The 22,605-nt window shown below is 40.7% G+C and overlaps 1 protein-coding gene across 3 annotated transcripts in view; it reads left to right on the top strand.

Annotated features, from left to right (window-relative positions):
- Nucleotides 1-22,160, top strand: part of PBX1 (PBX homeobox 1) — a 172,288-nt gene extending 150,128 nt beyond the window's left edge. For all 3 annotated transcript variants that reach the window (XM_075322274.1, XM_075322275.1, XM_075322273.1), the window contains 4 exons: nt 7,126-7,197; nt 12,949-13,061; nt 15,100-15,189; nt 19,770-22,160. In XM_075322274.1, the coding sequence (XP_075178389.1) occupies nt 7,126-7,197; nt 12,949-13,061; nt 15,100-15,189; nt 19,770-19,862 (368 nt within the window). In that variant the 3' untranslated portion in view covers nt 19,863-22,160. The remainder of the gene's footprint in view (nt 1-7,125; nt 7,198-12,948; nt 13,062-15,099; nt 15,190-19,769) is intronic.
- Nucleotides 22,161-22,605: the final 445 nt, after the last annotated feature.

The following is a 22,605-nucleotide window of genomic DNA, read 5'->3' as shown; positions in this document are numbered from 1 at the left end:
GTTATTTGAAGTCCCATGAACCTAAAAGGTTGAATCTTTATGCTCCTAAATATTGGCACTGACGCATTTCAGACCCGAGCCACAGTTGTTGATAAAATTGAAAACCATAACTAGTTGATGCCTAAAATTCATTTGGGGGACGATAACAGAGTAGACCACTGATGTACTTTAAGGTTTTAGGAGGATATAGATATCAGATGAAGTTATTGAAATCACTCCACAGATTCTGGTTTTCCCGAAGACAAATAGAATATGCCATGTTGGGCATGTGGTTTCTGCTCCATTCGTTTCCTTGTGACCTGATTCTAGACAATGGTCCTAACGGAAACACAAATCTTGTGATAAGTTTGTGTCTCCATTTTCAGACCCACTTTATCTAACCTAATCCATCTTATGGTATAGCGCCCGGAAACGACGTTACCAATGCCAAGATTACCGATGTGAAAATGAATACTAACCACATTGAAAGCCTTTTTATAAAAACTTATTAAATTTTCTCTATTTTTAAAGGTAACCATTCGGGTGCAATATGTAGCCAGGACCACGAGCAGTTCTGGGTGCATATTGCTAATCCTTGCCTGTCGCTGTATCTAGTAGCAAACCTAAATAGATCTTTAGAAAAATAATTTCTAAAGATCCTATATGGTATGCTGATGAGGGCAGGGATTAGTCACAAGGGCATTAGTTCATGCGCTCGTTCCGCCCTCTTAGCATGTTAACACGCCCACAGGGGTGTGCTACCATGCTAATCATTGCCCACCCACCAATGTCCTCATCGGCAGTGACGCACGTACCTGTGTCCAATGCACCGCCTTAGAAACGGTGGGCATAGGGTCAGTGTGCATGACCAGAAGGCCCCGGCACTTCCAGTCATGCGCACTACACCAGTTTGAAGCCGGAACACGTCCAGCTTCATAGTGCACGTGACTGGAAGTCCGGGGATCATGTGCACTGAGCCTAAATCAATCGTCAGGCGCGGTGGCAGCAGAGGTGACTGGGACCATGCCCCTATGCTGTGCATTCATTAGAATGTTGGCATGCCCACAGGGTCGTGCTTACATGCTAAGGGGGCCAACTAGCCAACGGAACTAACGCCCTTGCGACTAGTCCCTGCGCTCATTAGCATATCATAAAGGATCTTTAGAAATATTTTTTCTAAAGATCTCTTTATGTATGCTATTAGATGCAGGGACCATTAGGCAGGGAATAGCAATATGTACTGAGAACTGCTCGTGGTTCTGGGTGCATATTGCATCTGACAGGTTCCCTTTAAGATGGCCCTACACATAAGATGGCTGACGGCTGGACAATGCTTCTCCGCTGACTCTCCCATACGCAGGAGGTCACATGCAGCCGAGCGCTCTTGTGTTCTGTATGAGAAAGCCACCAACTAAGCGTCCCCAGTTCTCTCAGTAAGCTGTTTTTTCTCTGCATAGGGCAGTATTTAACTTTACGGGCACATTTCATGCCTTCATTTCTTTCCGAGGAATAAACATATGCTGTTGGCAATATGCAGTTCTGTTTGTTAGCTGGATGACAGGTATATGGTACTTTAATAAACATAAAGTGGAATTCCCTTCTCTGAAAGCGCTTACATTGTAATTAGGAGTATAGGGAAATAAAAGAAACAGGAGGCATGTATTTAAATACACATTTCTGTTTCACATAAGCCAGCCTGTGCTGGAAGCATTTCATCGCTATTGGCAGAGATCTTGTGAGGACAGAGGACTCAGAACTTGTACATTTGACTAAAGCGTTGACATAAGATAAGGAAAGAGCGAGATCACAGTATAGTACCGGAAGGAGATGGCCGGGGTGAAATGAGAGAATCTGTTAAAGGGAATGTGTCATCAGAAATGACCTATTTTAAATCCGATTTTTGCGTTTAAATATACTGTTCTTTGCAGAATTATTTTTTTTTCTACACCTGCCTAAAATTTTTACAAAGGAAGATTGAATTAAAAATAAAATCAAGTTTATCAATCAACAAAATAAAAAATAAATGAACAAAAAATGAAATTAAGATCAACTCCGTATTGGGTGTGACCACTGTTTGCCTTCAAAACTGTTAGTTTTTCTAGGTTACACTTGCACAAAGTCTGGGATTTTTAAGGTTTACAGCCAGGTGTATGTCTAAGCAATTAGTACAAATAGCGTAAAAACATCATTTTCATTAACAGATTGAAACACGGCCATTAACTAAAACTCTGTGTGGAACAGCTAAGCTCTGCTACAAAGGTGAGGTTGTGGAAGACTGTTTTGTCACAGGTTATACACCATGACAAGGTTTAGCACTTCAACAAGACACAATATATGCACTGCATCAACATGGAGTCTCAGTCGCAGACTGAGCTTTCAAGATGTGATGTTCAAGCTTTTTGGAAGAAGCCCGAAGAAATGGGTAATGTTGAAGATTGGTCGTGAAGGACACATTCAAAAACTGAAGATGTCAAAGATTTCCATCATCTCCCAATTGGCAACAACCAGTGTGACCCAGCTACACCCATCTACTGCATGGAGAAGTCTGGTTTTCATTGAAGAATTGTGGCTAAAAACCATACCTTCATCACTGACACAAGGCCAAGGAACTCAAGCATGCTCAAAATCATAGAGTAAAGCGTGTAGAAAAATGGCAACAAGTGGTCTGGAGTTAGAATTTGAAATATTTGGCTTTAATCGAAGGCCGTTGGCTCAGAGAAAGGCTGAAGATTCGTAGAATAAATATCTACATGCGACAGTGAAGAATTGTGGTGGTGGTTTGCATTTTGAGGCTGCATATCTGTGAATGGAATTGGGTATATGGTCAGGATTAATGGTGTATTACTAATAAATGCAGGCAGATATTTAGGCATCTCTCTGATGGATGATTGCCTTAAATAAGTTCGGGGTAAATAAAAGTGTCCTGGAAGGGATGATCTGGCCCAACAGAGCCCTGATTTCAACATTGAGTCTATCAGGGAGTTATATGAAGAAACAGAAGGGTTTGCTCAACCTTACACACTTTGCATCATTTTCTTCACTTGTCCATACAGCTTTTGCACAATAGTTTTGTTTTGTATTTTTTCTAATTTTGGTAAAATATTATTCATCTTTTTTATCAAATTTTTTATTAAAAATATAACCTAGAAATCTTACGATTTTCACACAGACCACCGATGCTTTTATAGATTCACACTGCCTTTCATGTAATTAATCCACATGTAAATTGGTGGCATTGAAGCATCTATTGAGCATTTGCATTATAAAGTGAGGGGGTGGAGAATCAGCTGTGTATAGAAGTGTTACCTGTCATTATTATCCTTCCTCTGCTGATAAGGACCCTGCTGCCAACTCTCCCTGAAAAGGCAGGAAGTTTGGGTCTAAAAAAAAGTACCATTGGTGAGTGTAAAAATTCCAAAATTGCTTATTATATTTATTATTTTTAATAATGATAGTCATCTGAAATGTCATTTGTTTTTCATAAATGACACAACAATCTGATTTAAATAGTTCATTTTCTGATTTAAAGATTCCCTTTTAATCTCTTTTCGTTGGGCTTAGATATTTCAAGGGCTCACCCTGTAGAGCGTATTAGAGAATGTAGACATTAATAGAGCACCATAATAGTTCTGGTGGACCGATGCAATATGTGGTTGGTAGTGATGAGTAAGCACTACCATGCTCTGGTTCTCTGTACAAGCAGCTGGATGCTCGGATTGGCGTGACTCGAGTACCATGGAAGTCAGTGGGGAACTCAAGCATTTTCCCCAAAGATTTCCTTTGCAAATTCTCAAGTTCCCCATTGACTTCTATTCTAGTCGGGTACTAGAGTCACACCCATTTGGACATCCCAACTGCCCGTTAAGAGTACCAAGCACCTGAGCATGATAGTGCTCACTCTAAAAAATAGTGGTTGGTCAGGACCTGTTACCAGGCAAAATGTGGACAGATCTTCAGTAATTACCCTGTGAACAATGTCCTCTTAGTTAAGACTGTAAAAAAGTGTATTGGGCATGGATCTAAAATAAAAAAACAATCAACAAAAAACAATACTAGGAGCAGCAGGGATCAAATAAAGGCAAACGATGGTCACTTCTGATCTGGCGACAGGTCCTTGTTAAAGTCTTCATGCAACACTTTGCTTCCCCTGGTAATAGCACTTGATCCCCAGAAGTTAAAGAAAGCCAACCCACTGGTTGGCCAATCACCTCTTATATTCCCCCGGTCACTCTACGTCAGTCTCTTAATTTATTTTTTTTTACCATGTGCAGGCCTCTCTCCTACAGTCTTTAGTTATTGTTCCCTATTATTTATGTTGGCATTATTATGGGATTCTAATTTTATCAATTTTAGACCACATTCTAGATGTCCATAGAAGATGTAAAATAATACAGCTTTAAGACTCTTGCGTGTATTAGGGCATATAAACACCTTCCTTTCCCATGTTCTAATAAATATTATAATTTTCTTCCATCATTGGAGTTTGTATGAGACTAAGGATCTATGTTTGAACATCTTTTGAGTTTTTCATGTTTACCCCTTCCGTTGGATCCTCCTTGGTGTTACATTTCCTTCTGAACCATGCTAGATTTGACAGTCTTCCTAAAATTAGCCTATATCAGGTGCTCTCAATACTCCAGTCCTCACCGTCCCCAACAGGTGATAAATTCAGGATTTTCTTAGTATTGCGCATGTGATGTCTTGATAATGATTCCATTACCTGTTCAATGGTAATGAGATCCAGAAAACATCACCTGTTGGGGGCTGTGGGGACTAGTGCCTAGATGATAGGCATTGGCTTGAGGTGGGAATGAATATCCGACACGGAGAAGAATCCTGTTGAAGATCATTTATGCTAGTGCTATGTTAACTGATAAAGTAAGAAATAAATTGTAAAACCTAGTAAAACCAATCAGGCCTAAAAATAAAGGAGCTTGAAAAATCGATCTTTCCAGGAGGGGACAATTTAGTTGCAACCATTGCCTGCATGGCTTTGATTTGTCTACATCACAAGATCTTTGACATATGATATGTTTTTGAATAAAACTTTTCAGAACTCCAGTGATGAAAGTCAGTAGAATAAAGAGCTGCTAGAGTTTTCCAACAATAAGATTTGAAAGGATTATTCCTTTTACTGTCACATGCATCAACCAATGACTTTAAATCCTTTATTAATACGGTATTCGCCAAAGTTAAATTTGCCACCTGGAGATGTAAGATGAGAGACCCGTCTGAAGAAGAAAAAAGAGAAATAACTTGTCTGTGCGCAACTTTGAAGAGCGAGGTCCATTCACTTTTAATATCATTTTCCTCGCCTAATGTTTCAGTCTGTAGCATGTACGCCACAAGAAGTTTAGGAAGTTATTGGTTGTACCTAACCTGGTATTGATAGTCTAGATTTATGCATTAATTGTAAATTAAGTGGTTGTAGATATAAGCTCTAATCTGATGGCCACATACTCCTGTCTCTGAACTATATAGTTGGCTGCTACATGTAATCAAGAACAATTGCAACAATGGAGATCCAACTTTAGAGACTACGATCTTACGCATTCTTCAATAGGCTTCTCTTAGCTTTTGAAAAATATTCTGCACCCACCAATTGGGATGTGACTTGACTGTTATAAGTATGGAGGCCACCGGAGTTCTCGACAGATGACGTGGAAGGGAAGAAGGTTAGGGCATGATGAATTAGAATGCTTGATACTTTTGCATTCAGAGACCCTTTTTAACTTGTTTTTTTATATCTGGTACATTACACAGATTTATTTATTTATTTTTTTTTTATCATACTTTTTTTGTCTCAGATTACTCCTAAATTAGATGTGGATCATGTGACTTGGTTTCCTCGCTATTCTTCTCAACCAAGGTCATGTTCTGTACACCCAGCTCTTGATCTTGGCTGCTTAATTCCCCTTCCCCTTTCTACAAGTCATCGACATTGGTTTCATGTCCATGGGCAGGATGCAGCTATGGTCATCAGTGTATGCGCAACAGTAAGGCATTGCGCATGTGCAGAAACTGTTGACCAATATGTGACCACTGGAGTGGACTGGGTGGTTGCTAGAGATGAGTGGAGAGCGTTCACATGACATTATCGGAAATGTAATACAGGGCTCTGTGACTTAGTTTATCTACAAACTAAGTGCAGAAGGAATAAAGCAATAGTAAGACATTGCGCATGTGCAGAAACTGTAGATCCAATATGTGACTACAGGAGTGAACTGGGCAGGTGCTAGAGATGAGTGGAGAGCAGTCGTATTACATTATCATAAATGTAATCCATTGCTTTAGAATTTAGTTTGTCTACCAACTAAGTGCAGAAGAAATAAAGCTGATAAAAAAAAATCAATGCAATGGTGAATAAAGTATCTTTACTTAATTAGCACTTTTGTGTTTCGATGCTAGGTTTGTATTCTTGGTCTCTTGGACAACCCGTTAAGTGGCGTTGTGCAATTCTGTTTATTTCTACATTGAGTGTTAGACACCTCTGTACGCTGGACAGGACAGCTGTCACGACAGAAATTGGATGCCTGGCAGGTATCGTGAACGTGTCCTATTCTAATCAATAGGTTATTTGTATGATTCTTTCCAGGCATTCCATGGTTGCCTCGGGAACTGTCTTGTCCAACTTGCAGCGGCGTCTCTCAACACCTGGTTTGGAAATGCGTGGTGCTGCACAACCCACCTTTCTGTGCATTTTTCTTTTCTTTTCTTTTTTGTTATAACCTTGTTTAGACTAAAAAAGAAAATCTAAACCTAAAAAATTCAAAAATCGCCAATTATTTAAGTCCTTTATGCTGGAATATTTTATATTTTTTTTTTCTTTTTATGTAACATACTTCCACACTACTTCTTCATTTTGAAAATACAGCATTTTTGTACTTCGAGTTTTAGTTGACCTTCTGCTATGTGAAGCTATGAAGTAACCACGAGAACTAGGATAGGATGAACATCTCACCCGTATCTCTCCTAATTTACACTGACTGTAGATCACAGAAGGTTCACATGAAGCCATGTGGTCAACCAGTCTCCAGCTGCACACATTGCTCGCTAACCCTGCAGTTAAATGCTTCTCTGTATGCCAATGACAAGCTAAGGGCTGATATCCTTGAAATTGCTGGTTTTGTATTGTGTTTCATTCAGGAAGCAAACAGACGGAACGCGGGGCAGTGGCACCACAAAACAAAATGCAGTTCCTGTCACCACAGAACCTCGGTTAGTACGCATGGTCCTCCGGACGCGTGCACGTGACTTTGGCTATAGTCTTGTGGTTGTTTTGTGGTATCAACTATTGGTTGGTGTTATCATTTTTATTATTTTTATTTTAGATGCTTGTTATCTATTTGATCTTTCCATCCATTTGTCTTGGTCCATGCTTCAGCCTTGGTATTAGGAGGATACCAATCTATGGTGGGCTTATATTATTAGGTATAAAAAAAAAAAAGTCTACCTAAAGTCACGCTCACCCACAGGCTTCACAATGGTCACTGCCTATTCTACCTTTTGTGTGTGGCCTATAATATATAATAAAATCAGCTAAAAAATGTTGATTTTACTAATCCTGTATCTTTTGTGCCGTGACTACACAACTGATCTGAAATCTTACCCTAGCAATGTGCTACAATTCTGTCCATTGCAATACTGTACAAGCCATGCCCATAGGAACAATGCACATGTAGAGTGTCTCGTTAAGTGGGGATAATCACTACATAGACACCCACTAAATATATTTTTAGAACACCTTTACATTTAGGATACATGCCCACTATCCGAACATGCTGTGTCCTGGATGCGGTGGGTCCTGACCTGCGGGGCCACGAGAACTGTCCACAGGAGACCGCAGTTTACCATGCCCATGATCAGGGTTCGGGCTGTGGTGGTCTGTCTCTGTTTTACCTGTGGAGAACACTCGCATCTCCACACCATTCAATTGACATACTGCGGATCGGGAAGCCACACCACATGTCAGTTTACGCTGCAGCAAAGCAAGCACAATGGGCATGGGATTTCTAGAAATCCCATCCACTGTGCTTGTGCTGTACAACGCAGCATTTTGGACACAGCCAAAACACTCTGCATCCAAAACTCTGTAAACACTGATCGTGGGCACACACCCTTAAGAAAGAAAAAAAACTACACCAAAAAATGAGCAATATTAGTAATCTTAAAATAAGGATGACATCACGGTTTGTCAGAGCATAAAACTGAATTCAAAGGGGTGGAGTTAACACTATTTGTGTACTACTACTACAGAGGGGGGAGGCTCCTGCTGCAGCCAGTGATCTTTTAGCCAGCTACAGCATTATGTTGGAGTTGAGGGACACGCACATAGAAAACTAATTTATATAGTTTTATTTGCGATATAAGGCAAAATAAAATTGAAAGGATTAGTGGAGGGTTTTTTGTTGTGTGCTTTTAAGTCCTCTTATAGAGGGGCAGTATACTTCTGTAGAATTGCTGTTAGAGCTGCAGCACAAAAGAGGCTTTTACAAAAAAAAATAATAATTTCTAGTTTTCATATATAGATCTTTATACTGAGAGAATGCGGTTTGCCCAGATCGATCAGTGGTATAAAATATGAAATGATCTTCCTTCTATGATCAGCACCACCATATTTACCCAATGCAGCACTCCTCCATTGAAACGAGTGGGGTTGACATTCAAGAACGGTGCCTCACCTGGTTTCAAGATGACAGCCATATTTTTTTATTAGTCTGGACTACCTTTTTAATGACAAGAGGAAAAAATATATTAAAAATGGAGGTGTAGTGTTGATTTTATATATATATATATTATATATATTATATGTATGTATATAATCTCTCCATGTATCCAAACAAAGAGCCTCATGGTTAAACCTTAAGATCTCATGAGGATCATACTGGTAAGCGGTATGATTTAACCCACCTGAATGTCCCAGAGACAGCACACTCCAAAAGGCTGATATATATTAAAGTTAAATGGCTCCTCCGTACTGTGTAACTCGGTATAGTGTCGTTACTCTGGTACTCCTTCCGAATATTAATAAATAAATTGAAAACTGGGTGTTACATGCTCGCTAAAGCATCAGCGCTGGAGTGCTGCTTTAAATCTAAGTCCTCTGCTCCCTGTCTTATACTCGCCCTCCAGCGTTTTCAATTTTTACTGATGCCACTCCAGTCCCATGGAGCCATCTTGTGCCCGCAACGTCTGACTCATCGGAAGTCAGAAGTTAAATCACAAGTTCCCAATACAAGTCATATCAAGACTCTCATAGACTTTGTATTGAGTTGTGACCTCCAACGGACTCCATGAAACGCTGGAGCTGCCGGCAGGTCACACGACCAGAGCAGTGCGTATAGAAGATGAAGCCCCCGCAGGGCTAGTATATGACAGGGGGCAGGAAACTTATATTTAAAGCACTACTCCAGCGGTGCAATAAAAAAAAACAAATATATCCCTACACCGTGTAATTGGATAGTGTCAGCCTATGTGGAGACGCTTTGCTATCAGTTTATTCCTAAATTTCTAGGAGTGACATAATACAAGGTTATGAGAACATAATGCTCCAGAATTGGTAGATTATGGGGAATATTCAATTTTAGTATCAATATTAGATCTTAATGCTGGATAAACACGACCTATTACATACAGAGACTGATATATTTACCATACGTACGTAACATGTATGTATAACAAGACTAGATCTACCCATCCAGAATGCCTCAACACGTACTATTCAGTACCCTCTTGTACACTGTGTCCTGCCAACCTGCCAGCTTATATCTGAAATGCCCTAACAAGAAGATTGTACTGTATTGTTTAATATATGTTGAATATTATATTGTGTTGTCAATGGTCGCTGTCCATATTTAACTACGGTTAAGTGTTCGCTCACACTGACATATAACTCGGAAGAGTGCTACCTGATGTTTTATCGGATAGCACTCGCTCCAATGTTTTACTATGGGGCAGTGCCGAACATCTTTTTATTTTTTTTTTTTCCTCATGCTGATTCAGCATGAGAAAAAAAAATGCTTCATGCTGCGAGTGCCTCCGCAAATCAGATCACTTGCACCCATTTAAGTCAATGGCTGAGTGCAAAATATCGGACAGCACTCAGATGTCATCCAAATGCAGTTAATCAACAATTGAAACCCTTGGGTGTAATGGTTGGTTTAGTTTAACCCTAGGGCTTGACACCCTTGGGTCTAATGGTTGGTTTAGTTTAACCCTAGGGCTTGACACCCTTGGGTCTAATGGTTGGTTTAGTTTAACCCTAGGGCTTGACACCCTTTTGGCTAATGGTTGGTTTAGTTTAGCCTAGGGCTTGACACGCTTGGGTCTGATAGTTGGTTTAGTCATCCAAGTGCAGTCTGATATACATATACACAGAAAATGGAGGCGATGGAGATCTTAAGCATTCCGTCTTTTCTGCACCTGTGATTTGATTCTCGTATGCAAGTGAATCAGATCACAGTAAAATCGCACTCTGATCAGATTTTCAGCCAAGTGTCATTTGCATAATCTAACTGATTCTCATAAAAGAATATACACCATTTTGAAAGAGACCATAGGCTGTGTTCTAGGCATAAGACACCAGGTGGTTTATACATTCATTCATACACTTGGTAAAATAAGAGCCTTCAACAGTGGATGTTTTCTGTAATCTAGAATCCTCCCCCCTTCCCCTAGTTAAAATTCATGGAGTGGATTCATTTTGGCTAGAACATGTTAGTACATGCATTGCTTGTGTAAATTAAACAGGTTGTCTGTGACTTTAATATTCTTAGAACAAGTCACTAATATCTGATTGGTGAGGATCCAACCAAGAGCGGATTTTATCTAGGTTTATGGAGTTCAGAATTTAGATATTTTGGGATTTTTTTCTTTTAAAGGGAATCTGTCAGCAGGTTTTTGCTTCCTCATCTGAGAGTAGCATGATGTAGGAAAAGAGATTCTGAATCCAATGATGTATCACTTAGATTACTGGGTGCAGCCATTCTGACAGGTTTTTTTTTTTAGATTTAGCAATCCATCAAAGCTCAGAGAGCTAACCAAACCCATACCAGGCTCTCTGTGTACAATGTCTCTAGATAGTGAGCTGCAAATCGCAGCAGGGGGTGTCTCACACTAGGGCTAATGCGCTATTATAGCTCAATGTTCTTAAACTCCAGTCCTCCCAACTCCAGTCCTCAAGGGCCACCAACAGTGCATGTTTTCAAGATTTCCTTAGTATTGCACAGATGATTAAATTATCACCTTTGCAAACTAAGGAAATGCTGAAAACATGCAGTTAGTGTTAGTTAGCTGACCTAGTGCAGCAATGATAAGTTTCTGAAGCTAAAACAAACATTACAAGTAAGCAGCACAAACCTTGGTAAGAGGCATCGCTGAAATCTGTTTCTTAACTCTTGCAGCATACTGTCTTCACATTACATTGCAAAAACCTGCTGATGGATTCCCTTTAATGACCACTTTTTACAAAAGTAATTTAGTGTGGACAATCGCATAATATTTACATGCCTATGCCCTATTGGGTATTGTCACAAATGTTGCACCGTTGGGATTGTACAGGCTCTTTATTTCACTCTATATTCAACTTTAATGTCATAAATCAGCTGAGGAGCTACAAGAAGACAAAGGGTTAAACATTTCCAGTCAGATTGAGCTTGATGGAATCTCAGTTAAGGCTAAGTTCAGTAATCATCCATTAGAAGGATTCAGCAGCAATTTCTTGCGGACATATATGAACATAGCCTTATTCATTCTGCAGCCAGCAGTAAACATAAATATAAAAACCTTAGAATTTAGTTAAATAATACAAGTGTAAACGTCTTATGATATAACTATGGAAAAGACATGGACCGCACATCCACAAATCATACTTTGATCTAATGCCATTAGGCAAAAATGTATATACTTGAACATGAGGTTCTTGGTTTAACATTCTGATCAGACTGTATGAAACCCACTGCCACGTCACGGTGAACCTCTGAGTGGGTCCCTAACTTATTTTAAGCCTTAAAGGTGTGGCGCCGTGCACCAGCAGGACATATGACCTGGTGCCTCACAGCACCCATGCTGCAAAGCTGAGCCCCATGATTCCAGGCACTCCTCCCATGTGGCACAGGTGAGTTTAATTAGCAGGAGACTGCAAGGAGGGGTTCTGCCTCTTGCTCTCAGTTCACACACTGAGCTTGTGGAAGGGGAGTCTGCCAGCTCCTTTCACATGGGTGCTGGTGCTGTGTGGCGGTCATTGCTGTGGTGGTTTTGTGTCAGTGGCACCTGGAGCCATGGGGGCTCAGCATTGCAGCATGGGTGTTATGAGGCACTAGGTCACATGCCCTGCTGGTGCACCGTCGCAGCGGTGGTTGGCAACGGCGTTGCACCTTTTTAAGGCTGAAAATAAATGAGGGACCCACTAAGAGGTATGACGTGGCAGTGGGCTTCATACAAGTCTGATCAGAATGTTAAATAAAGAACCTCAGTCAGGTATATAATTTTTGCCTAACTGCATTAGATCAAGTGTGAATTTTTTTGGAGGTACGGTTCTGATCTTTTTCTACAGTTATTGCTAAATATCTAACAATTATTTCATGTTCTCATGACATGTGACTGGGCAGTATACAGTGTTGGCATGTCTAATTCTGAGGCACAGAAAACCAGACCTGTTCACCTTCATGTGATGCAAATTCAGTGAACAAATCCTTCCCACTAACCTATCTCAGATCAGAAGAATAACTTATCCTCCTCATACTAAACATGGGCTCTCTTCATTGGTTCCATTCTTTCTTTAAATCTGCAGATATCTTTTCCCTCATCCTAACTTCCCTTTTAATTATTGAATATTTACCCCTTGTACTAACTCTTTTCAGCCTCCTTCATCTGCCTATCTCACCATGTAACTATGCATGTCATTCCTCCTCTCCGGGGTTTGAACTTCCTTCTTTCTTTGATTCAGGTGCCTCACTCTTTCCTTTCCAGGTTCTTCCAGTTCTTTTAACATGTCAAATTCTGGAGATTTGTTCATGAGCGTGCAGTCTCTCAATGGAGATTCTTACCAAGGTGCCCAGGTTGGAGCCAACGTACAGTCACAGGTAGGGACCTTCACATGATTTGGTGACGTAATCGTTCATGGAGGAAGCTGTTGATACGTCCGCTGTTGGAATGTTCTGTCATATGCTTCTAGATACAAAACATATCGGCTAAAAGATACTTATTTATAAACTAGAAGGTGGCCGGATTCTAACGTATCGGGTAGTCTAGAATGTGTATGTAGGTTAGCAGATTGAATAATAAGGTAATGAATGGACTGGATGGGTGAGGTTTAATTTAGTATTATAATTGTTTATTGGTTTTAAAATGACAAACAGAAGGAACAGTTTTAATAGATGAGTCTAATGTTTAATGATGTCCATGGCTTGTAATGAAAGAAGGCCATGAACAGTGTAAAGTTAAGTAAAAATATGCTGATGCTGTGATGTGACCCATTGCTGATATGTGCCCTCATCGTGGTGCAGCCACCATCCTGACATGTGCCCCCATCCTGCGGAGGGCGAAGTGCAGGAGGGGGTTGGAGCCAAGCGGGGCCATGGCGATGAGGACGTCAGTGCCGGGGACTGCATGGCTGGGGACAGGTGACTGTGTGTGTGTGTGTGTGTGGTCAGTGTATACATGCGGAGGGCGGATTGCGGGAGGATGGAGCCAAGTGGGGTAATGTGTGTGTGGGGGGGTGGAGCCGAGCGGGGCCATGGCGCTGAGGACGTCAGTACTGGCGACTGCATAGCTGGGGACAGGTGAATATTTGTGTGTGTGTGTGTGTTCAGTGTATACATGCGGAGTGCGGGGGGGTGGAGCAGAGTGGGGTAATGTGTGCAGGTGGCGGAGGCGAGCAGTGGGTATGTGTCGGCTGGGGTTGCCGGTGTGGGCTGCAGCACTCACCGGGGAGTCGGGACTTTGTGTGGGTGCGGGGAAAAGTGTCGGGTGTCATCCTGTTGGCCCGTAGTTTGGGCTGTTCAGTTAGCTGAGCTGTTGGTCGCAGGCTCTTTAGCGCGTGCAGTGTGGCGACAGTTGTCATGAGTTCTAATGACGTCATTTTGGACCAAGACAGACAGAATAAGGCAATTTGATAGATAGATAGATAGATATGGCAAATGGTAACGACCAAAAATGGTGTTTGCCACATTGACAAGACTTCTAATGAAAATGGTGGTCTTGTCACTTGGTCAAAGCCAATGTTTGTGGTTTGCAATGGCAGCCTCCCATTAGCAGCTATGTAGGCGAAAACAGTGATTTGTTGGCTTTAATATGTTATGTAAGACTTGGACCAAATATGTTCAGGTGGAAAACCAAAGTGGATTGTACCAATAAAATGAGCTCTTTGGCTTTGACTTATCCCGATGTTTGGTGATTGGTCGTTATTCACTGGGCTGCCACTCTGTATGTGCGCTCAGATCTATGTGATTTTACGGGAATTTGTTGATGAAAGCATAACCTTTCTAATGTTGTGAACTCCTGGTTTGTTGAGCGTTTGGCTCATGAATAACACTACTATTAATCTGATGTTTCTAGAATGATTGCACCTCTATAATAGTACAAAATTAATTTTTATTAAAATATGTAAAAACTACAATTTGGTAATCTGCTCCTGGAGAAGATATATCGACGATCTGCCATACTGAAGCTTTCACTATGGCTGCAATCACATTTATTGCCCGATTGACAGATTGGTTGCTGCTGTTGGCTGCTTACAGAGGACGAATGAAAATATTTGGTTACCTTTCATTATTTTAAGCAGTTATATTCTGTTCCTTGGTTTCAGCATATACATACATTGTTTTTTTTGCCTTATATATGTTTAATGGTTCCGCACTAGTTTGATTTTCTAGTATTTCTTTTTTCCCTTTTACTTCTGACTTTACTTTCTGTACATTTCTTGAGCCTACCTTTCTTCTCTCTTCCTCTCAATGGCTGGATTCCCTGTTTCCCTTTTCTTATCATGTGTCATGTATTTCACACTTGTCCTTTCGGTGTCCTTACTTTTTTCAAGTCTGCTGTATGTTCCGCTTTGTGCTCTCTCTGTCCTCATCGTGTCATGGTGCCCTCTCCTCACCATTAGTATTGTCTGTCTTCCAGGTGGATACCCTTCGCCATGTTATCAGTCAGACAGGCGGATACAGTGAGACTCTGTCAGCGAATCAGATGTACAGTCCGCAGGGCATCAGTGTAAGCAAAGAAACCTCTTGTTTGCCCTGTCTATTTCCCAATTATTTCAAGTCCACAGGGCCCTGACTGCCACATTGCACACACTTCTCTCCCTTTCATGGTCACCTATTCTGCTTTGTGCCGGTGAAGCCAGCGGCCAGCGCTCTGCCCACAAATGATGCTCAACGTAGGCAGCTGGAGCCCAAGCCTGTCACACGCAATCAACTTCCTTGTGCCACCTGCGGCCACTTACAGTCAGCCGAGGGAAACAGCCAAACAGGTGACACATAGCATGGCCACCGCAAAACAAGTGTGGGATCCAGCTGTGTTAACCAGTTCTGTGCTAAGCAGACGTGTCTCCATTTGTTGGGTGGGACAGTAGCACGGAGGAATTAATTTTCCGACCCGTCTTTCGTTGAATATGACATCAGAGCTGAAATCCCCTCTACACGCTCTACATTGTCTTGTAATAACCATTATTACAGCACTTTTGTGCAGCAATTCGGAGCCGCAGACATACATGCGTGGACATATTTGTGTGTGTGTGTTGGAGGGCGGCAGAGAGGAGCAAACATTCCTGGCAGTGCTTGCGGCTGGGAATGACATGTAAATTCATAGCGACAAGCCGTGTCGTATGGAGTGAAATCAATAAGACAGACACAGGGAGAGCGGCTGCAGATTTGGGACAGCAATCCAAATACATTTCTCAGATCAGCCATCCACCATCCAAAGGCCGTGACAGAGGAAGGGAGGAGGGGGTGAGATCTGACATAAACACAGAAATAACACAAGATGCACACTGTGCCGTGGGAGGGGAGAGCCGCAGGCTCACATAGGTATACAATTGTTTTGTTATTTTCAGTGTTACATTTGCTTGGCGGAGAATGTTTGCACTGCGCTGTATCTCTGCCGTAATGACCTGGTATTTAATTATACACATTTCACAACATGAGGCTTTCTCCGCACATTTGCATCAGAACGCGCGAGGCGTGTGACATCCGCAATAAGAGTGCTCCAGAAACAGGTATTGATTCATTCCATTTGTTATCAGAGACCATTTTAATCCAGAGATTCCGTGAAATGGCAAATGTTTCTTAACAGAAAAAAAAAAAAAAATTTCTTCAATAAAGCATTCAATTCTTCACTTCAGGAAAAAAAACCTCCTATTGTAGCAAAATCTATCCCTGCTATTCTCCATAATGAGTCCTTCACTGTGATCACCATTTACTCGCTGCAGTTGTACGGATAATGGTGATTGTTCGAGAAAGAAATAACAGGTCAGATAATTTCTCCCCGGCTCCCACAACCCACCCCACCCCCGATGCATCCAATCAGTTTGCCCGTAATGCACAAAGAAATCGTGGATATAATTATTTTCTTCTTGTTTATAGAAAATAATCTCGAAGCACACAAATATGAATCACTAGGCTTCATTGACCTCCTTCCGCCTCCAGTTTTGGCTGCTAATTCTTAGATTTGTTATAGTCTGTGCCGTGATACACTTTTGACTTAAATAGTGCACTAAATGGGCATAAAACGAAGTATGACTTGAATCTGTAATACAGAATAAAGGTGCCCATACACCCTAGTAGTCGTTGACCAAGCATTATCTCTTAAAACACCCACCCTCCCCCATACACATGCCGACTCAGTTTGGCCGAGCATTTGTGTTTATAATTGGCAGATGAGAGGATAACAAAAGCATATTGTGTGTTATTCCATACGGTCTGTTGGTCGGGAGGCCTCCTAGCCATTAGATTGTCAGAGGGTCTCGCCAACCGTGGGAGATATGGACGATTTTAATCTAATGGATATGGGGTCTTAAGACTGCTCATAAATTGGGCAGTCTGCGTATTGAGTGCATTATTTTTGTGGTCAAACTTGACAAAATTCATTTTAGACCAATGCAGTCCTTGTAGAATTGATGACAACCTTCATAAATAAAGCCTGAGCATAAAGGCATGCATATCAACTATACCCACTGATTTTGGAAAACCTCCTCACTATTTCCCCAACAGATGATGTTTGGAAAAAGAAGCATCAACCATATTGAATTTCAGCCCATAATCCCTTTGTTCTCCTGGTAGATGCGCTTCAAGGGGTGTATGCTAAAGGCCTCCCATACACATTAGATGGCTGTCAAAGGAAAAAACGATGTTTCAGCCAACAACCATCTCTGCCACCTCTCCCATACTCTGGTGCGCTACACTGAACAAGTGTTCTCTGAGAAAGCGGCCAATGGACATCTTTGCTGACAAATTATCTCAGAGAGAACAAAACGATTGGGAATCCAAAATTGTAGATACTTGATTGCTATCTCCCCCAACAGCTGGCCAGCACTCTGATAACTATGACAAATAGGAAAAGGAAAATACATTATAGTGTTAGATCACAGGGAACTGCACAAGGCACAGCAGGAAGAACAAGTCTATGGACCTGGCACCAGGGACCATATGGAGAATAAGTACTTGGCTCCTGCTCTATATTGTGTAACCTTACTAAACTATAACTTTTTTGAGATAAACTTTTGAACAGTATTCAGACCTTAAATCAAGACTGAGGATTAACTTCGTTAGTTCTTAAAGGGAAGGGAAATTTAGGTCATAATGATCTATATAGATCTCTTCGTATCTGAATATAGGTGCTGGTCAGAGATCATAGACCCTCCCCCCCAAATGAGGTCTTCTGACAAATATGTACAATGTAGCGTTTCGGCTAGATTTCACCTTTAACTTGCCATCGTCTGCCAATAGTTCTCCTGTCACTAGGGTATTACCTGATAAACCACCACAGATTCCTGTTATATTGTAGACTGGGTGTAAGGTTTTATCTTCCTGCTCTATTAATGTTACCAATATGTAAATTGCAGACCCTGAATCACAGAAGTTGGATATAATTATGAATGACCTATAACAACTTGTAATGCTCTTGAATACTTTCTCATTCTCACACGTCCCTAGCCGTCACTTACTTTGTTCTCAATGACCCCACGTAGCATAAAATGTCATTTGTGTGCATTAAAGAGATGCAGAAGGGACAGGAACAGATGATCTTGTGACATGGCAATTACAGTTCTGAGATAGATTGGACGCTAGAGAGGAGGGGACAAGACCAGGCCACTGTGATTACAGAAAGGCCGCCACAAAATCATAGGCTGGGAAATAAAAGGCTGCCAGGTTCTGCTTAGAGGTGGATCCAGAAATTCAAGCAGTGTCCTTGAATCAAGGAACGCGCAGCATTAAGGAGAGGTCACACCTTTCATACAGCCGGCACAGCAGTGAAGGCTCACTGGATTGAAGGTTCGGAGAGGATAAGATGTATGCATTGTGCATATATAAAATGGTAATATTAGCTCATTACATAATCTGCATTAAATCAGCAGGCCCAAGCTAGATTCTTTTTCTTCTAGTGATCTAAAGGACAGCTCAGATACTATTCCATTGAAATAGAAAATCAGGTTCCACTTGGAAAGAAAATGTACCCTTTAGAATCCCTGTCAAAGGCTTCTCACCCAATCAAGTAGTGTCTTACTTTTCACTGATGAGGGGCAATAACCTTAAAACAGCTTTATGCAAATGTAGCACAGGTGTAATATACTGGTGAATATCCACTCACACACATCACTATGGAGGGGTGGTTGCTTTTTATACTAAATGCACACAAATAAGGCTGACAGGTCCCAGTCATAAGGCTACCCGTAGTGCTCCATGTTAGCTAACAGAATCTTAGTGACTTCAACACAGGTACAAGGGCTCGCCAGAAGCTTCTAAGTACATGCCAGAAGTACAGCCAACATATTCTACCCAAACTCATAAGGCCAGCCAACATCCAGCCATAAAATAACGGTGGTTCTCATATCTGTCCAAATATGTATGCTCACGACCCAGAATAAAAAGGTTATGCACTACATTTGACATCAATGACCTCTAACCATGGTAGGTCATCAATAACAGACCAGTGGCTGGCTGACACTTGGCACTCACCGCTCAGCTGTGAGAAGCTCCATTTAAACCGTGCATGGAGCAGAACACTACAATGACTGGTGCTGAGAATTGTAAGTTTATCACCCTACCATTGACATTGAATACGCTTCGATAGGTCATCAAAATCAGTACAGTGGGAGCCCTCATTGTCCATACATTAAAATCAATCTTCTAGTACCCATCTGCGGAAAAAACCTATACAGTTGGCTCCATTGGGTGGTATAAAGACGTAGAGCCCCTTGGGAAGGGTGGGGATCTCTGGATTAAACATTGTTGGTCTATTCTTTGCATAGGGCACAATTGTTTGAAAGGCAGACTTTCAGACCCCTACAGATCATTGCAATGAAAATGCCACTGTAGTCTTGAAAAAATCTCCCTATACTATTGACATAGGCACAGAGGCTCTGTCCTCCAGGGAGCTTTTCAGCACTATAACTCATCTTATTCTCTTATAGAAGACTGATCTACAGTACTTGATACATCAGCCTGTATGAAAGAAAGTTTCTTGCTTCACTTTTCTGTTTAAATATATGTCCTTATGGGTGTGTTAAAGATCTAGTTTCGTACATTGAGCAACTTGGTAAAGACGTAAAACATTGCTTCATTTTTTGTTTTCAGGCTAACGGAGGGTGGCAGGATGCGGCCACTCCTTCGTCTGTGACTTCCCCTACGGAAGGACCTGGCAGCGTCCATTCTGATACCTCCAACTGAGCAGCCGGCTCCTGAATTTCTACTCTTGAAAGCCAGAATCCATCTCTTCCCTCTCACTCCAGATGGCCACTGTGGGAATGCAGCGAACAAAGCAACCTCTTTTGGCATATCCATTAGAAACACTCCAACCCTTCATTATTGCTCACATTGACTCCTTAATCCATGCCTACATTTCTATCAATGATTCCGGTTTTGTAGATTGTAGACTTTTTTTTTTTTCTTTTTCATTTTATTAAACCATTTTTTTCTTTAGTTTCGGATGAGGAGAAAGTAGCTGACAGCGAATGAAGCATTAATTAGGTTATTGATTGAAATGTGGCTGCACCTATGCACACACGCGGCCATGTTTAAATAAATGAGCTCAAATAATGCTTCTGCTGACCTATATCTGATTGTGGATGAATTAATTGCGATTGGCATCTAGCTCCTTCTGATCATGCTAAAATTACAGATGAGGGCCAACAATCCCGACATTCATTGTCTCCTCATGCAGTAAAATGTGATTTTTGATCATGGTACTAAACCATACGCCATACGCATGACCTTCAGTTTTTTCTTTTTGGTTTAACCATTCTTTGACTGATGACTTCTATCCTTCAAACTTCTGGTTAATTTGTTTCTAGCTTGGAGAATTACCATCTTCAGCAATTACTAGAGATACAGGATCATGAGGAAACCCTTAATATACGTGAATTAAGTATACTAACCAAAGGCTGTATATTTTAAAAGACAATAAACTGGAATACAGACATTTTCCATGATGTGTTGCTACCAGAAGTAGTTCCAGCTACATATATCGTTAAAATGATCTTCTTCTATGACCTTAGCTCTATTCTTCAGACACCAGTTCTTCTCCGAACACAAGCAGATCTTGTGCTAGTTCACTTGGGTAAATAAAATATATATATTATCCATGCAAAAAAATATTTCTGTAAGCTTTGTTGTTGAACCAGAGCTCCGTCCATTGTCTGTAATCTTGGATTTGGAGATTACTTGCTTTTTGAGAAGATGGAAGTCCACCATATGAACATTGCAAAACCATAAGGATCCATTGTTGATGGATGTGAAGCCTACAAACTGTTCTGTGGTCATTTACGTCCAGTTTCTCCACATGGATGTTAGTTCTATCCAGTCATTGACTTTTTTTTTTTTATTTCAAAGTCAAATGGTATACAGAACATACTTTTTCCACCGGACTAGATATTTTCGCAACACATCCGTCAAGATACTATGGCTGCTTCTACCTTCAAACCTTCCTTCATCTTGTAAATTTATGATTTGACCTAAGGAATTGTTTTGCCTAATATCGGTCACATTTCTGGACATCCTTTCCTCTCCATCCGAATTATCTTCGTGTCTGGCAGTTATCCACAAGCACCTACACAGGGTGTTATCAATCCACGTTTGATACCAAAAATCCGCATGTACTCGCACAGAGGAAAGACGGACACAGAGGGAAGTGCTCAGCTTTATTAACATTCACTGCGGTTTCACATAACTTGTGTATCGTCGATTGTTATATTTGAGATAAACATTTGATGCTGGATGTTCTTGTATATTCTGAAGAAAACAAAAAAAGACACAAGATAAAAAGACAGAAGAAAAAAAAAAAAGACATCAAACAGCCAAAAAGTTGTCCTGGGTTTAATAATCTTTATTACTAAAAAAAAAAAAAACAGTTAAAAAAAACTTAAAAAAAAAAGTCCTGTTACAGAGATCACACCCGTTTAGCATGGAAATAGGTTGCTGATTTCTATTTTATGTCTTTCATATTTCTTGCTTAGTTTTAACACAAACAAAAAAAAACAAAACTACCTACATGTGATTTTTATTTTTTTTTTTTTTCTTATTTTAATTCTTTTTAACACCGCGCGTTTGTGAATTATAACGCAATGCTAGATAAATGTAGTTGGGCACCTTTTTAGTTATTGTTTTAATTTTTTTTTCTAAGGGGTGGGTGAGCGGGCGGGCACAGGGTTTGGGGCAAATTCGGGATTGTTTCAGGGGAAAGGGTGGGGCATTTTCCATATATGACCCCTTACGGCCAGAGTAGTCTGACATATGCTGTTATTTGCCCCCTCTGGCAGAAACGGGGGTTAAAGAAGCAGACTCAAAGATTCTGCCGGATAAACCCATTTTGTAAACTAAAGTTAAAAAAAATTAAATAAAAAGCAAAAAAATTCTGAAAAAAAAATGTTGGAAAAAAAGTTGGAATAGTTAAACCTTAATAGGTACATCATAAAATGTACATTTAATAACTTTTCTGAGAACCAGAAATAAATTCTTTTTTTTCCTGTTTTTCAGTTCGTATTTTGTTTCAAAGCACATGTGATAATTAAATGTGATAATTCCTGACAAAGTGGAAAATCATTTCAGAAAACCTTTCAATACTGAGGCCAATGTGAGTCAAAGGAAAATTAGGGGTCGCTGGTCTTGTTAGATTCAGGTATCCAAAACACTGCTGTGTAAATTTGCTAACAGTATGGCAAAATGTGGAGAACGAGTCAAACCTGCCTTCAGTATGATAGATCTGAAGCCTATTTGTAGCAACATCATGCTACCGTATTTTTTGTTTTATAAGACGCACCGTATTGTAAGAAGCACCCCAAATTTAGAGGAGCAAAATAGGAAAAAAAATTTTAATGCCAAAATGAGGGTTCGCCTTATAATCCTAGTGTCTTAATCCTAATACTCACCAGTGGGGAGCAGCGGTGGTGGAGCAGCTCAAGAAGGTCATAGGAAG

The sequence above is a fragment of the Anomaloglossus baeobatrachus genome, chromosome 8, assembly GCF_048569485.1.
Source record: "Anomaloglossus baeobatrachus isolate aAnoBae1 chromosome 8, aAnoBae1.hap1, whole genome shotgun sequence".
In the NCBI taxonomy this organism is placed as follows: Eukaryota; Metazoa; Chordata; class Amphibia; order Anura; family Aromobatidae; genus Anomaloglossus; species Anomaloglossus baeobatrachus.
The sequence above is the reverse complement of the archived record's forward strand: the minus strand, read 5'-3'. Positions and strand labels throughout refer to the sequence as shown.